The sequence below is a fragment of the Rattus norvegicus genome, chromosome 9, assembly GCF_036323735.1.
Source record: "Rattus norvegicus strain BN/NHsdMcwi chromosome 9, GRCr8, whole genome shotgun sequence".
In the NCBI taxonomy this organism is placed as follows: Eukaryota; Metazoa; Chordata; class Mammalia; order Rodentia; family Muridae; genus Rattus; species Rattus norvegicus.
The window spans coordinates 68,412,248-68,429,040 of NC_086027.1; the positions used below are offsets into that span (position 1 = coordinate 68,412,248).

General features: G+C 49.5%; 1 protein-coding gene and 1 long non-coding RNA gene across 2 annotated transcripts; one reads left to right on the plus strand and one right to left on the minus strand.

Annotated features, from left to right (window-relative positions):
• Window positions 1–1,140: 1,140 nt before the first annotated feature.
• On the minus strand, window positions 1,141–3,897 carry LOC120094799 (uncharacterized). The gene is made up of 2 exons (XR_005489498.2): window positions 3,581–3,897; window positions 1,141–2,613 (listed from the first exon to the last, which is right to left on the minus strand). It is a non-coding gene; the product is annotated as an uncharacterized LOC120094799 (long non-coding RNA).
• A 9,393-nt stretch (window positions 3,898–13,290) lies between these two features.
• Fzd7 (frizzled class receptor 7) lies at window positions 13,291–16,110 on the plus strand. The gene has a single exon (NM_001271185.1). The coding sequence runs from the start codon at window positions 13,653–13,655 to the stop codon at window positions 15,369–15,371; it is 1,719 nt and encodes a 572-aa protein (NP_001258114.1). The 5' UTR covers window positions 13,291–13,652; the 3' UTR covers window positions 15,372–16,110.
• Window positions 16,111–16,793: the final 683 nt, after the last annotated feature.

Here is a 16,793-nt window from a genome sequence, read left to right on the forward strand (position 1 = left end):
TAATTGGTTTGGTGTTCATTGCTAGGAATAAAACCCAGGGCCTTGAACACGCTAGGCAAAGAGCTGTGGATCAGCTCCACCCCCAGCCTGTAATTAACAGACAGTTGTTTTTTAAGGACAGTCAGTCAGAATTTACACACAGAGGAGGCCATCATTGATCAGTAGAGACCACTGAATAGAAGACTGCAGTGGGGCAGGCTGTGCTTGACCCCTGCAATAAATCTCTATTCTGTATCCACTTATAAATACAAAGTAGACACATTCAGAGACTGTAAGGAGAAAACGTATTTTAACATTTAACTGCAGAGTGTGAAACAGCGGGGAAGGGTGGTAGAAAACAGCAGATTATTAAACCCACAGGTATTTATGAAGGGCCCACTGGTGCCAGGACTCATGGATACAAGAGAGTTCTGATGCAGGTGCTGTGGCCCTGGCTCACCAGGCAACCAGTATGGCTTCTGACCTTTCTTTTGCAAATGTGTCCCCAGGTAAAGGACACCAAGAACAGCCACGCTCATCAGCTTTTCCCCAGGACTTCCAGAAGCCACCCCCAATCACTGAGGACAGCATTCCTCAGACTGTCAGTCTAGACCGTAGTGTCGGGCACTCTAAATAAATGGCCCGACACTGATAAAGAAGCAGGCTGAGCGGTGAGGATGCACAACCTCCCTGTCTTCCATTTCCCATGAGATCAGCCTCTGAGGAGGGTGTGATCGCATTGATAGACTGATGCTGCCTAGGGGTGACCCTGGGATTTCATTTCTTCCTTATTTACATGCAGCACAGTTCTTGCCAAGAGACCTAAAATGGACATGGGTGGAAACAAGCATGGGAGACCTAAAATATTTTTCCAGCGGGGTATAAGCAACCAGACTCGGACAAGCAAGCAGCCACAACAGCTCTTACAGGTTATAGAAACTCATAAAGACACATCTCTGTGGCCCATTAGTTCATCAGAAATATTCAATGGAGGGAAGGTCAGCTTTGCTCTGCCCAGTCCCTCCCGCAAGGTTGGAATCCACATTCAGAGCACGTTGGTGGCCGTCTGAGGAACGACAAGCCTCCACCTTGTGTCTCCCTAAATTGCTTCTGTAAACCTTTACCAATACTAATTACTGTCCATTGATCACTTACAGCCTGCCAGATTCGAGGTTTATCGTCTCCTCCTGAATCGTCACAATTCCCCAGGAACTGGGTGCTCCAGTGATTCTTATCACTTTGCAGACATGGAAACTGAGGCCACAGGAAGCAACTTGTTCAAAGCCACACAAGCTACTAAACAAAATCCAAATCCATAAACCCTGGGCTTTCAACCATACCACCCCAAACATAACCCATAAACAGCGTGCTGGGGTCCCTAACGGACCATACTAAACACCCCTGAACCGTCTTGCCTTCCTTTCAGCAGGAACAATGGAGCTTATAAAATAGTTGGTGGGAAAATGCTCCCCTGCCTCCCAGCTGAGTGAGACACGTGAACTGGTCCCCAGGAGAGATGCCTTATCTACTTTATAATGGTCCAGTCTCCCACAGACATGCTGGACTACTGATGTCCTCTTGGACAGCTGGCCACGGAGGTGCTAGACAGAAGTGCAGCCTCATGGAGTAGTGTTGGGAACACCTGAGTTGATTGTTTCTCTTCAAGGCAGACAGCCTCATGGTCTTCGGGCGGGCTAAGTGTCACCCCCTTTCTTCCTGTCAGTCACACCTCCTCCTGCTTTTTATTCAAGGAAAGGATGGGGTTCAACGTTTGGTCCTTACTGTCAGTAGGATCTTGGGCCTCTCTATGACTTGGTATCCTCATCTTTAAAGTGGATCAAATAAAGAGTAGCCACTTGCAAGGGCTATTGCAGACCAAGGTTCAGGGAGTGAGGGGTGAGGGGTGGGCAGGATGTCTCTGGCATGGTGAGCATTAAATAAATGTTAGCAGTTCATAAAAATAGTAAGGAGCTGGCTAGCCCCAGACGCTGGAGTCAGTCAGCTGGCTCACTCCCAATTGCTCGGCTGGGATTTAAGTTAGTACACCCCATCCCAGGGAGCCTAAACAAAGCAGGACCTATATGGTCTTTACAGCTAGGACTTTAAAGCAGGGGCCATCTCTTGGGGAAGAAGAGGGGTGAAGTTTCACAGGGAGACCAAAGTGCCTTTTGCCAAAGTGAGAAGTCTGTTGCTGCCCTCTGTTTATCTCTTCTCTCCGTGCTTCCTCTGCCTTCTGGGCTGTCTTGCCTCCCCTTTCCGCAGCGGCTCTTCACAGGTCTGCTGGAAGCCACAGGAGCAGGCCGAAGCCCCTTCCCCAGCACAGACAAACCCTCCCTCCTCCCATGCTGAGGTCAGGCTGGACCTCAGCTGAAGTTCTCCCGCCCGGTCCAGGCAGGCCCTTCCTGATGAGGCCCAGCTGTGAGGGGTCACCTCCGGTGACTGGGAAGCAAGAAAAATAGCCACATTCACCAGCTTTCCTGCAGGTCTCCCAGGCAGAAGCCATCCTGATATTAAAACAAATCAAAACAATAACAAAAACCACAGGCCCAGAGCCTGAACGTGTGGATTTTACGTTCAGCCCTTCCGTCAGCTTGAGGACAATTCATTTCACACCTTGAACATCAGCATCCTTGCCTGTAAGAGAAGGTGAGAATTATTAACTTTCAGGTTCCTTCTGAAAAACAGCCCTGAGTCTTTGCTCAATACAGCCCCTCCTTTTCGATTTCTCTTATTCTTTTCTTAACATTTTTTACGTGTGTGTGTGTGTGTGTGTGTGTGTGTGTGTGTGTGTGTGTGTGTGTAGCACATGTGGCTGTGCCTGTGTGGAAATCACAGGGCAACTAGAGGGAGTCAGTTCTCTCTGACTGGGTTCCAGAGATGGAATCCAGGTCATCAGATTTGGTGTCGAGTATCGACCCGCCTCACTGGCTCCAAAATACATCTTTTTAAATTAGTGAAGGAGGTCACGAGCCTGCCTTTCATGCTTTTCGACTTGAGTTGGGCGACGGTAATTCATTGATCATCAGCTCAGTGTTTCCTTGGGCACCGCGCAGTGGACCTTCCCAGTGACTACCAATAAACAGAAGAACTGGTGGGTGAGACAGAGGTTTAAGTGCCAGGGCCCTCAGCACATTAATAAGAGCAAACTAAGAAACAAAGAGCTTCTCCATTCCCAGCCCAGGGACTTCAGCAGTCCACGAGGTAAGACCAAGTCAAGAAGGGACTAAGACTTTCACCTGTTGAGGAGATCTCAAAGCTCTGTCCTGGCTCGGCTGGGCTCTCTTCCCTCTCTCAGCCACTTTTCAACCTGCGTTCTCCCCTAGGGGGACAGCACCAGGTTACGCCCAGCCCTATCCGGCTCAGGTGAAGCCATTCTCAAATTAAATCACAATGAGGGGCAGCAAAGCTGTAATGATCTGTGTTTATTCAGTAAATGGGTTGATTGCCCTCATTTGTGGAGATTAAGGGTTAATTTCCCAACTGCAAAGAGAACTGATTTCTCGAAGGGCAACCCCAGATAATTAAGAGAAAAAAAAAAAAAAAACAAAACTCAAATGGCCACCATGTGCTCCATTCCCACCCCCACCCCTTCCCATCCTACCTTGGCCTTTGGGTGGCCTCCTCTGCCAGGTACTCAAAGCCCTGGATTCTCTGAGTTTTCTGAGCAAGGATTTGGTAAACAAAGGCTTAGGAATTCTTAGCCCCCTTTAAACTGACATCTGGCAATTTTGAACTCTCTCTCTCTCTCTCTCTCTCTCTCTCTCTCTCTCTCTCTCTCTCTCTCTCTCTCTCTCCCCCTCCCCCACCTGCCTTGCTTGCTTTGAAAAGCAAATGTTTTAAGGTTTGTGTTCTCTCCCTTTCAGAGTTTTTAATCAAGAGGAGTCAAACCACTTTGTCTACACCTTAATTGAAGAGCTTGGCTCTAGAGTTTAAAGTGCTATTTATAATAATAGGGAGGAGGCGGGGGGGGGGAGGGAGAGGGGGAGATTAAGTGGAAATGTGAACTGGAAGAAAAGCCACGGGCAAGTGTCCCTTAAGGGAGCGCTGCGTGTGTCAAGCATGGGTTTCCTAATAAATCACACGGGTGGGGTGTCAGTCCGTGGGCAGAGACAGGCTCACCTCTGCACTGTAGATCCATGAGAACCCTGACTGTTAGGAGTCCTTGCTAAGTCCAGAAACTCCCAAATAGAGCCAGAAGCATTAGAGCCGTATCACAAAGCACAGCTTCCTCTGGGAAAAACTCAGGGGTAACCAGACTGGACCTTAGCCAGGGGTGTGGAGTTAATCAGGAGGCCCCCAGGAGTCTCTTGGTCACTGAAGTATTTCTTCCACGGACTCTCCTGAGGGACTAGAAATGCACTGTGCCTTCTCCAGGCTGGCACTCACTGGAGGAGCCAGCTCACTGACTTAATATATTTTTTAAGAAAAGGAAACTAAACCTTTCTTTCTGCTTTGTCATCAACTATTTAAAACCCTGGCTTCATATTAGACCCTCTTGGGGAGCTTTTAACAGACGTTTAAAGCGAGGGAAGCAGGTTTTTAAAAATGCATCCCTCTACTGCCACCCCTTTGAGGATCAGCTTCCTTCGAACTTGAAACCAGTTCCCTCGTACCACTGAATTTAGTTTGTGTATCCCAAGCCTATGTTCCATTTGGAAGAAACAGCAGTGCTGTAGCCTGTGGGTCTCAGGATTCCGAGGTCTTTTGTCCCTATCCATATCCTGTACATCTTCCTTTTCACGCTGAATTTCATATGATTGATGAACAGCACAATTTGATTCAACAAAGAAAATGTCAATTTTGTGGCTGACAGAGAAAAGAAATGTATTCCTACTGGGTTCACAAAGCAAGAAGGGACTGGAGCATTAGAGTGGACTAGATACGAGTGTAATCTATGGGCCAGGGACCCTGGGATCAATTAGGGGTAGGTTGGCTGTAAGGCCCAGAAGACTGCAAACACTGAAAAGAAGTTTGTTCATATAGCGTGGTATCATAGACCCTGACTCCAGTCTCTCCCTCCTTTCCCAAGTTCTAGACATCAAAAGAACAGGAAGGAGGTGGTGTCTACTGTGTTTCTATCGTATACAACAGACTATGGCGGACCCCCATGGCCCAGTGTCTACCATTGGGAAAGCAAGAAAGGAAGCCTCCTAGACCATATATGCAGCCAAAGACTGGGGTTCCTATCTACCACTTTGCAGATACTGAAGGACAACAGCAGTCCCACAACGTGTTGACAATGGTAGTATGCCTTAAGGAATTCATTTCTCCTCACAACCCAAGAGAAGGAAGCTCTGGAGCTTTTAGAGATAATTCAGTCAATACATTAACTGCAGTCCTACTGTATTTCCCAGGTTGATTTGTGTCTTGCTTGCCCATTTTTAGACAGGGTTTTATGTCTAGCTTTGAGCTCACTAGGCAGCTGTATATGGTCTTGAAGTTCTGATCCCACTGTCTCTATCTTCTGAGATCTGGGGTTACAGGTTCAAGCTACCACACTAGGTCTTGGGCAGTGCTTGGGATCGAACCCAGGAGTCGTACACTCTAGGCAAGCACTTACCTGCCAGCTGCACCCCCAACCCTATTCCCAAGTTCTGCATCCAGGCAGGTCCAGCAACACAGGTCTCTGCAGGACTGAAACTGACTAGGCAGCTGGGAGTGAATGTTTCTCCTAGGATCCTGAACAGTTGTCTGAACAGCACTTGCCTTCTCCAAATTTCTCCTGATTCTTGAGTTTTGCTTTTCTGTCACTGTGCTTTTGCATCAGACCTCCCAGAAAACAAAGTATCTAATTAGGTGGCCGTGCTGTATCCAGCAGATACACCCATTGGACAATGGTCTCATGACAGACAACCTCATGGCTCTGTCACATTATCTATTCCTGACTCAGTCTTCAAGGTCAGGGTCCATGCGGTCCAAGATGGCAATGTCGGTCTGAGGAAGTGAACTGTGGGAGTAGCAGCTGTCACACTTCAGAATAGCAGCAGTGAACTTGAGCATCATAGATAAGATCTCAGAAGCCAATCACACATTCAGTCCCTTGTCCAACCCTTTCTGTCTCTGTCTTCACCTCCCCCCCTCCCTCCCTCCCTCCCGCCCTCCTTCTATTTCTTTGTCTCTGTCTCTCTCCATCACACACACACACACACACACACACACACACACACACACACCACACACACACACACTGCTCCTTTACAGTTCTGATGTTTCCAGCCTTCAGTTCAAAATGAAATCAGGCAGAGAAGGACTCTCAGACTTAAGACATTCTGTGTGGCATCAGTGACAATGCACTGGTTTGAGATACAAGTCCACAAGCCTTACTAACTCAAAAGAATCACCTAGTGATTCTGAAAAAAATTAAATCCCAAGTCCCATGCAGAGATTCTGACCCAACTTGATGCAGTGGGGCTAAGCTTCTGAATTCCTTTCCCTCCCCTCCCCTCCTTCCCCTTCTCTCCTCTCCCTTCCCTCCCCTTCCCTTCACCTCCCTTCCTCTTTATTCTTCAGATGATTCTGGTGACCAGCTAGGTGTGAGCTCCATCATTCTGACTCCCATCTTTAGTCTTCTGGAAGTTTCTTTGGAGGCCTTTACCACTGCTACTATGAGTCCACCCCTGCTGTTCTGCCAGCTGTCTGCTGGTAGGGCCTGCATTCTTTTTGAGGGATAACCTAAAAATTATCAAGTTTCCTGCCTGCCTTAATGGCCAAGAGTGAAGTTAGACGCCCAGCAGGGCAGTCAGCAGCGGGAACACCATTGCTCTTTGGAAAATTAGAGTAAATTGATAGGCTCTCCCAAGTGGGCTGAAACAACGGAAGTGGTAATGCTCAGGGGGCAGCAGTAACATAGGCCTGAATCTCAAGCGCCAACATTCTAAGGCTTCTCTGTATTAACAAAACAGAGATTAACCACGTATGCCATAGAGTGCAGTGAAAACCGCTGTATGAATTTTAGCTTTAGTCTGGGCCTGGCTTCTCTAGGGAACCTCTGCCAGGAGTCTCCCAGGGTTGTTAGGAAATTAGATATACTGTGTTTGTAGCACAAGCAGTAGTCATTATATTTAAGATGTGGCTATTCGGATGCTTGAAACATTTGGAAGAGAAGTTCTACAAGCCCATTAGTGTCCTAGAACAGATCTTGAGGTTTCTTGTGTGCCTATTTTTTTCAACTCCAAGCTCTCTGACAACATGTTGGGTCAACAGCCACCACAGCAGCAGTATTTATACCCTGGAAATTGGGAAAGGCACAGACAATCATTATAAACATCTACTAGCATATTACTATAATATATAGTAATAATATATTATAATATATATTATGTTTTGAGCATCCAAATAGCCACATTTTAAATATATATCACATATTTAATATATATATTACACATATACACACACATATATATACATACATACACGTACACATATGTGTATATTTATGTACATATATATGCATATGTATGTATTTACTTCAGCAAAGAGCCAGAGCCACAAATATGCTGCTAAATGGGCCTTTTATTTCATCTCATGCTTTGCATCCCATAACCAAACCAGAATGCTGTGCTGTTGTGATGGTTTTCTTATGCATTTTACATTATACCATTGATCCTCTCTACACACTGGAGGGAGCTAGGGAGTTTGGTGACTGGCCTGAGGCAGGACAGGAAATCAGTAGTGCTCTGGCCACCTCTGCACTCGACCCACACCTTAGTGCCACACAGAGTGGCACTGAGATGCAGGTGGCAGTTACTCACAGTGCTGTCACCTAGCAGCCCAGATGGCCCAAGTCTCTCTCAGACTGCATTCAAAAGGCTCTGTCCTTGGAATGCAGACAAGGGCCCCTGGAGTGGCTTACTCTCTGCACCCAGAGGGTTTTCCTAGAATTGTTAATGTTCTCCCATGATAAAATTTTCTCAACGTTCTTTTTTCATGGGCCCAAAGACGTGTGTTTGAAAAAGTTCTCCAGGGTCAGAGTTCTACTGTGATGGTAACAGGTACTACAGATAGTCAGCCTTGTGCTCTCATTCTTGGACTGCAAGGCCAGCAGGCCAAGAGCTGTTTCTCTCTGTGTCCTTGTCTACACAACTCTCTGGCAGAAGAAATAACCTTTATAGTAATCACTCCTGACATCTGTCCACTGGGATGAATCTTCGCACCTTGCTTCATCCCTGTTGCCTCTTAAGTGAGGGTAACCTAAGGACGCTCCTCTAAATGGATACAATATGGCAAAAGTCACAGGTTGTCACTTGGGGATCGGGAAGACTGTAGCTTCCCTTGTTAGTGTCACCGTCTGGGGCATTCCAACTCTCACCTTCTCTCACCCTGTGCTTGGGAGAGGTATGAGTGGCAAGAAATCGAAGGCTTTGCCCACCAGTCTGTGAAAGCCTGAGGCTGGCACGATGTTATTTGAGTTTGAAAGTGGGGCACTTGGGAGGTGGAGGCAGGCAGATCTCTGAGTTCTAGGACAGCCAGGGATACAAAGAGAAACCTTGTCTCAAAAGACACACGCACACAGACACACACACAGACATACACACACACTCTCTCTCTCTCTCTCTCTCTCTCTCTCTCTCACACACACACACACACACACACACACACACACACACACACACACAGGGTAGGGGTTGGAGGCTTCATTGAAGCCATGATTAACCCTGCTCGCAATAAGCAGACAGAAGCAGAGCCAGGTCAAGCCAAGTACACCCAGGTTCCTGACATTTAGAAACTGTGAGACACCAAGTATTTGTTCTTTCTAAGCTGCTAAATTGGGTGACTATTCATTATACAACAATAAATAACTCAGAAAACTCTTGATCAACAACAACAAAAAATGTTGGTCCAACAGACGTAGTAACTGAATCTGCTATATAAATCGTATCTACCCACTCACCAAACCTAAGCACCACTATAGCTCGGCCTTCCTCCTCTTCAGTGTGGACATCTCTAATTTCCATAACATTTGGAAGTGCTTTAAAGATAAAAAATGTTTGGGTGGAGAACAAGCCAACACCTTAAACTCAGATGGACACAAGTTAATGGCAATCTAGCAATTAGATATCTCAAATCTGCAGTGTTATAATGTCAAAAGAATCTGGCAAAAGAGAGGCCAGAAAGAGAAGTGTGTGCTCCAAGATGCCCCTTTCTGGCCTGTCATGAATTCTTGCAGTCAGAGTTCCATTACAAGAACAGGACTGTGGCACCACGTGGCCATTTTCAAGTCTGCCGTGACATCAGGATGTAATTCAGCTAGATAAGCCTGGGACCTAGCCAAAATAAGTAGTACTTGAAAAAAAAATGGAGCTAGTGACTACCACCACTTTCTTTGAGGCCATATATGACTACGATGTGAAGAAATAAAGGCCTTTGTTATTTTAAAGGGCAGGGACAATTGGAAGTTTTGCAGCAGACAGTTACAAAATTTTCCACCCTTGGCTTTCCAAAGAAGATACCAGCTTTGGGAGCTGGGTGTGGAAGGTATTGCTTGGAAAGAAAACTAATCCCAGGGAGAATGTAAACCAACATTGCCTCACTTGTCAGAGAGCCTAAAACAGACTTGGCTCCTTACACTGTGAATTTACCTCTTCTGGTCTGCTCCTTTATGATATGACTCCTTCAAACCATAGCATTTCAAAACTAAAGATACCCATTTTCCACCATAGAACTTGACATGAGGCAGGCATAGAAAGTTTCAGCATTGGGCTGGAGGGATGGCTCAGCGGTTAAGAGCACTGACTGTTCTTCCAGAGGTCCTGAGTTCAATTCCCAGCAACCACATGGTGGCTCACAACCATCTGTAATGGGATCTGATGCCCTCTTCTGGTGTGTCTGACAACCACAGTCTACTCATATAAATAAAATAAATTTAAAAAAATAAATAAAAAAAAAAAGAAAGTTTCAGCATTGTCTCACAGATCTATCTATCTATCTATCTTTCTACCTATCGTCTATCTATTGATCTATCCAGATATCTATCTATTGATCTATCTAGATATCTATCTATCTATCCATCTATCTTTCTACCTATCGTCTATCTATTGATCTAGCCAGATATCTATCTATTGATCTATCTAGATATCTATCTATCTATTATCTATCTATCTATCTATCTATCTATCTATCTATCTATCTATCTATCACCTATCTAGCATTGCACATGCGCATGGTTTTGTTTGAATCAGACTATCACTATGTGGCTCTCGGGTTGTTCTGGAGTTCATTATGTAGAGCAGGCTTGCCTCAAACTCATGGAGATCCAACTGTCTCTGCCTCCAAGTGCTGAAATTAAAGCTGTGCTCCACCATACTCTGCACTAACAGTACGTTCTCTTTTTCTTGGAGTGATTTTGGATTGAGGTCATTTGTTTATTTTGTTTGTTTGGTGTGTGTGTGTGTGTGTGTGTGTGTGTGTGTGTGTGTGTTATGAAAGATTGAATCTGGGGCCTCTCATACACTAGGCAATTGCCCCATATTGAGCTAAATCCCCAAGCCCAGACAGAGTGTTGCTGTTGTTGTTTTAAATCATCTTTAAAGAGTCCCCACCCCAGCTCCTAAAACCTACCTTTGCTTCTCCACTACTTTTGCTCCTCTCTGCCTGGGACAGAGAAAAGGACTTACTGTGTGACGTTCCCATCTAGAATGAGTTTCCTGTCCTTCATGCATAGATTGTTTAAAAAATATCCCATTCCTTCCTATACTGGCTCATCCCACCCCCCTCTTCCTAAATCGTTATTCCTATTGCCTAACATCAGAGCTGTCTGGGACTTATAAGGATGAGCAGCTCATCCTTATAGCTGGTTTCTGTTGAATTTGAGGCAGTGTTCTATCTTGTCAGTTTTCATATTTTTTGACGATACAGCTTGGTATTTCTCCCTCGATAAGCAAAGACGAGTTAGATCAAGGATCTGATGAATAAGCATGAAATTTTTATTTTAAAAAGGAGGACATCCTGAACCTCGTGGGGGAAAAGAAAGGAATCTAAGCTCCACCACCCACACTTTCAGTGACAAAGCAAAACAGCCCCCCAATGTCTTAAACATCTCCCAACAAATATTAACACAGCACAGCGGTGGGTAATAGGAATAATAATTTAGAAGGAAGAAGATGAAGTCTTGAAGAATGTATATTTTTAAAAAGGAAAACGTGGCTTATTCATCTTTATTGCTTTGAGGGAGATTCTTTATGGGGGGGGGTTGCTGGGGACTGGTGTGAAGGTTAAACTGAACTTAGAAGGAAAACGGTGATTGTTATTGCAAGCCGGATGGAGGGTGTCAACTCTCTGACACTGCCTTGTTCCACGAGGCTGGGCTCTTCAGACGCATTAACAGGAGCACAAAAGATGAACTCTAACGTGGAAGGAAAGAGCTCAGCGAACTTCTGAGATAAAATAAAAGAAAATTAGAAGAAGCCCAGGTCTACGAGAAAAGGAAATCCAATTGATTGTCTTAGATTTCAGAATCTAGCCTTTTCCTAGATGGAGAAACTGTACCAGAGGGAGTTACTTCTGCCGGCATTCAACATTCAACTGTACAAAAATCTCTCAAGCACCAGCACCCAACTGAGACAGGCAGAAGGACTGAGTCAGAAAAAAATGTTGTTTAAAATAGTAAGACTGCGGAGACAGATTCAACGATTCAACTTGTCACTTCCCTGCATGGGAATTCATAGTATTCATGCTGGCTCTTGGGAGAGGGCAGAGGCCCCTTAGTAACTTCCGACCGGTCCGGGGCAATCAGACAACGCGCACGAGCGCCCAGTGCCTGGAGCAGGGTTAAGATTTGACCAAGAACAAAAGAACGCTTGCCAATCAGAAAACGCTACCCCAGAAGGAAAATAACCCCTCTTTGTGTCTCGAAAGCCCTTTAATTAGCAAATGCCCTGGTTTCTAACGCGCGTTAAAACTTTTCTATGTAGATTCCAAATGGAAAGATCAAATGGTTGCTTCTGCAACGAAGATGGGTTCTCTGGAGGCCACACACCTCAGAAAGAAGGGGAAACGGGGCAACCGAAGGCGCTCTGTAAATCATACAGAGAGTTCTGAGGCCCTCGGTCTCAGGTTACTCTCATAAGCATTCCCCCAGAGCTGCCTTAGAGCTCTCCAAAACCCCCAGAGCCTCTTGGGCATCCCAGGCTCCCAGCAGTGTGCCCGGGAGGGGTGGCAGGCTCGTGAGTGCCGCGCAACCCCCAGCTCTGGGCCCTCTCCTCCGAGGGTCTGCACTTCCTCCCGCCACAAGTCCGCCCCTCGGCCGACTCCGGTTTCTCCCTCCGGGCGGCCCCCCTTTTTGTAACTGGGGGAGGGAGAGGGGATTATGGCTTCACATGGTCGGCTGGGGTATGGGAAGAAAAAAACGGTCCTTAGTCGCACCCTTTCCTCGCTCCACACTGATGCTAACTAAAATCCTCCCGCTCTAGCCAGCCAGGCAAGGCTAACGTGACTCTGGGTCACGTCTCTCCGCCCTGGCACTGTGCTATTCTCAGCTTCTCGCCAAAGCCTTCAGCGAATGCCCCCTTTTGCTCGGGAATGTGTATTTTAGGGTACATGGAAGAGGAACCAATCTTTCAAGCAAGTTGCCTTTCTGGTGCGTTTTTCTCCCCTGAGCAAATTCTGGGTAAAAGTTTTTCCTAACTTTTCTCTCAGTTCTCCGCCCCTCCCCTCAGGAATCCGCCCAGAGCGCTTCAGGCACCGCCTTCCTCGTTCCCTCGGCCTCCCCTTCCGACTTCCACCCAATCGGAAGGCGTCTACAGAGAAAACAAAGCGCTCTATTGGACGTCCAGAGGGCTCGGGCCCGCCCCCGGAGTGGTTTGTGAATGGGGGGAGGGGAGGGGGCGGGGCGGCCCAGAGCCCTGCGAGCCCGACGCTTCTTCTAGCCACCAGTGCAGCTCCCAGGCGTTACTCTGCACTCCTTCCCTAGCGGGCGGTGGCGGACGCCGGGAGTTGCGGGCTGGGACTGTGCGGGGCAGCAGAGGCCGGGTGCAGGCCGACTGCGGGTGAAGGGGCTTCGGATTCCGCGCTACTACGTTTCCAAAGCGAGCTTGTCTAGCTCTTACCTCCCGAGCACCGATCGGACTCAAAGCAAGAACGAGCCCTTTGACTTGAAACTTGGGGCCGACCTTCCTAGGACTGAAGGAGGCTCCAGAATCAGAGGAGGCGGCAGCGGTGGCCCGCGGGGCCTCAAGGAGAGAAGGTGGAGCAGCACCCAGGCGACGACCAGAGCGAGCAAGCGGGGACGCTGGGCGCTGGCCTGGCGGAGGCCCGGCTTGGTGTAGGGGACGTGCGTATCGGCGTGCGCCCGGGGCTCGAGAAACTTGGGCAAACTTTGAAGGGTAACCGGAGACGCTTGTTGCTCGTCGCCGCAGAGAAAGCCGCACCGTTACGTCTCGGCGGGGAGGGTAAGGCGACACCCCCCTCGGTCCCCCCACTCCAGGCCCAGGAGTTTGAACCCCTGGAGGCCGCGTGAGTGCCACGCGGAGGCGGCTGCGGCGCCCCCTCGGCTGGCGGCCTCGCCCCCGCTGTGCAGGCACCCTAGCACCCTCGGCTCCGCGCCGCCCACGGCCCGGCCCCGGCGCCGGGAGGACTCTCATGCGCCGGGCGCGGCGGCGCCTCCCTGCATCCAAGCCGCTCCCCAGCGCCCCGTCTTTTTCCTCCAGCTGAGAACGCCGCTGCACTCTCGGCCGGCGATGCGGGGCCCCGGCACGGAGGCGTCGCACTCGCCCCTGGGCCTCTGTGCCTTGGTGCTTGCTCTTCTGGGCGCGCTGCCCACGGACACCGGAGCTCAACCATACCACGGCGAGAAAGGCATCTCGGTACCGGACCACGGCTTCTGCCAGCCCATCTCCATCCCGTTGTGCACGGATATTGCCTACAACCAGACCATCCTGCCCAACCTGCTGGGCCACACGAACCAAGAGGACGCGGGCCTCGAGGTGCACCAGTTCTACCCTCTGGTAAAGGTGCAGTGTTCTCCCGAGCTGCGCTTCTTCTTATGCTCTATGTACGCACCCGTGTGCACCGTGCTCGACCAAGCCATTCCTCCGTGCCGTTCCTTGTGCGAGCGCGCCCGACAGGGCTGCGAGGCGCTCATGAACAAGTTCGGTTTCCAGTGGCCGGAGCGGCTGCGCTGCGAGAACTTCCCGGTGCACGGCGCCGGCGAGATATGCGTGGGGCAGAACACGTCCGACGGCTCCGGGGGCGCAGGCGGTAGTCCCACCGCCTACCCTACTGCTCCCTACCTGCCAGACCCGCCTTTCACTGCGATGTCCCCCTCAGATGGCAGAGGCCGCTGGTCTTTCCCCTTCTCTTGCCCGCGTCAGCTCAAGGTCCCCCCCTACCTGGGCTACCGTTTCCTAGGCGAGCGTGACTGCGGTGCCCCGTGTGAGCCAGGCCGTGCTAACGGCCTCATGTACTTTAAAGAAGAGGAGAGACGTTTCGCCCGCCTCTGGGTAGGTGTGTGGTCAGTGCTGTGCTGTGCCTCGACGCTCTTCACGGTGCTCACCTACCTAGTGGACATGCGTCGCTTCAGCTATCCAGAGCGACCCATTATCTTCCTGTCGGGCTGCTACTTCATGGTGGCAGTGGCGCACGTGGCGGGCTTCCTGCTAGAGGACCGTGCCGTGTGCGTGGAGCGCTTCTCGGACGATGGCTACCGCACGGTGGCGCAGGGCACCAAGAAGGAGGGCTGCACCATCCTCTTCATGGTGCTTTACTTCTTCGGCATGGCCAGCTCCATCTGGTGGGTCATTCTTTCCCTCACTTGGTTCCTGGCAGCTGGCATGAAGTGGGGCCACGAGGCCATCGAGGCCAACTCGCAGTACTTTCATCTGGCCGCGTGGGCTGTGCCAGCGGTCAAGACAATCACCATCTTGGCCATGGGCCAGGTGGATGGTGACCTACTCAGTGGAGTGTGCTACGTGGGCCTGTCTAGTGTGGATGCACTGCGGGGCTTCGTGCTGGCGCCCTTGTTCGTCTACCTCTTCATCGGTACGTCCTTCCTGTTGGCCGGCTTTGTGTCTCTCTTTCGCATCCGCACCATCATGAAGCACGATGGCACCAAGACGGAGAAGCTGGAGAAGCTCATGGTGCGCATTGGCGTCTTCAGCGTGCTCTACACGGTCCCAGCCACCATCGTGCTGGCGTGCTACTTTTACGAGCAGGCCTTCCGCGAGCACTGGGAGCGCACCTGGCTCCTGCAGACCTGCAAGAGCTACGCTGTGCCCTGCCCCCCGGGCCACTTCTCGCCCATGAGCCCCGACTTTACAGTCTTCATGATCAAGTACCTGATGACCATGATCGTGGGCATCACTACCGGCTTCTGGATCTGGTCGGGCAAGACCCTGCAGTCATGGCGTCGCTTCTACCACAGACTCAGCCACAGCAGCAAGGGGGAGACTGCGGTATGAGCCCTGGTCCTTACCCCACCCTTGCCACTTCTACTCTTTCGCAGGAGGAGAGGCATGGTAGGGAAAGAACTGTTGGGTGGGGGGCTTGTTTCTGTAAACTCCCTGCCCCCTCCACTGAGCTTTAATCTGGAAGTGAGAAGTTATTTGGAGGTGAGAAGAAATTTGGGGTGAGAGATGGTCTTGAGAGGAGGCCCAAATGAAAAGGCGAAGGCAGTGGCTGAAAAGACTCCTGGCTAAGACTTGCAGGACGATGCTAACTGTGAAAGACATGGGCTGGCTAGGGTCTAAGGGAAAGGCTGAGATCAGAGACTGAGTTCGTCAGGCACCAGAGATGAGCCAGGGTTGTGAGTCCAATCCCCTGCTGCAAGGCAAGTGGCTGTCCTCACTCCAGTGAGGGAGGGGGTGAGGGTGGGGGAGGATACCGCTCTGTCTGCAGCCTAGGCTTTGTGGCCAAAATGGGGACCCCCTGCGGTGCCCTTGTCAAGCGGTGGTCAAACCATAATCTCTTTTCACTGGGGCCAAACTGGAGCCCAGATGGGTTAATTTCCAGGGTCAGACCCCTTACAGTCCTCCTCCCGGACCCCCTCCCGCCTGTTTTTCCTTCCCTACTCCTTTCAAGTCTAGTAAAATAAGCATTTGGAAGGCGGGGGAGTCCTGTCTGCTAGAGTCCTAACGCAGAGATGCCCGAGAAGGTTTCGGAGAGGAGGCCAAAGAGCCGAGTGGTAGATACAGTCTGCTACTTTTTCATTCTCTAGGAAAGGCGGGAGGCAGAACGAAGAAGAATGTTTTATTTGGTTTCATACCCTGAAAAGAAGTGATGACTTGATGCTTTTCAAAACAGGAATGCATTCCCCCCCCCCCCCCCTGTCTTTGTTATAAGAGACAAAGCGGGAAACAAAAGTGTCTCCCGGAGGAGAGGCCTAACTGTGAAGACAGTAGCTTTTACAGGCAGAGCTGCAGAAATCGGAGGTTTCCCCTGGGTTGTTAATTTGGTTGAGATAAACATTCCTTTTTAAGGAAAAGTGAAGGGCTGCTTTCCTAAGCGTCCGGCCACACGTTTTGACTTGGATAAAGGAAACGCAAGTTTTGTTATTTGTTTTAAACAGATTTAATTCAGAACATATGATCTAAAAGACTCCGGTAAACTGCTTAATGAAATCTTCCTCCATTCTACGCCCCCATAACCCAAGTTTTGATTTTCTGCCTTCTTTCTTCCGTCCAATTTGGGATTTTAGTTGTTTTGTTTTGTTTCTTTCCTCCAGACAGGGTCTCTCTGTGTAGCCCTGACCATCCAGGAACTAGCTCTGTAGACAAGGCTGGCCTCGAACTCACAGAGATCCACCTGCCTCTGCCTCTCAATTGCTGGGATTAAAGGCCTGGTCCACCAGGCCTGGCTTCCCTTCCCAATTTGTATCCTTCAAG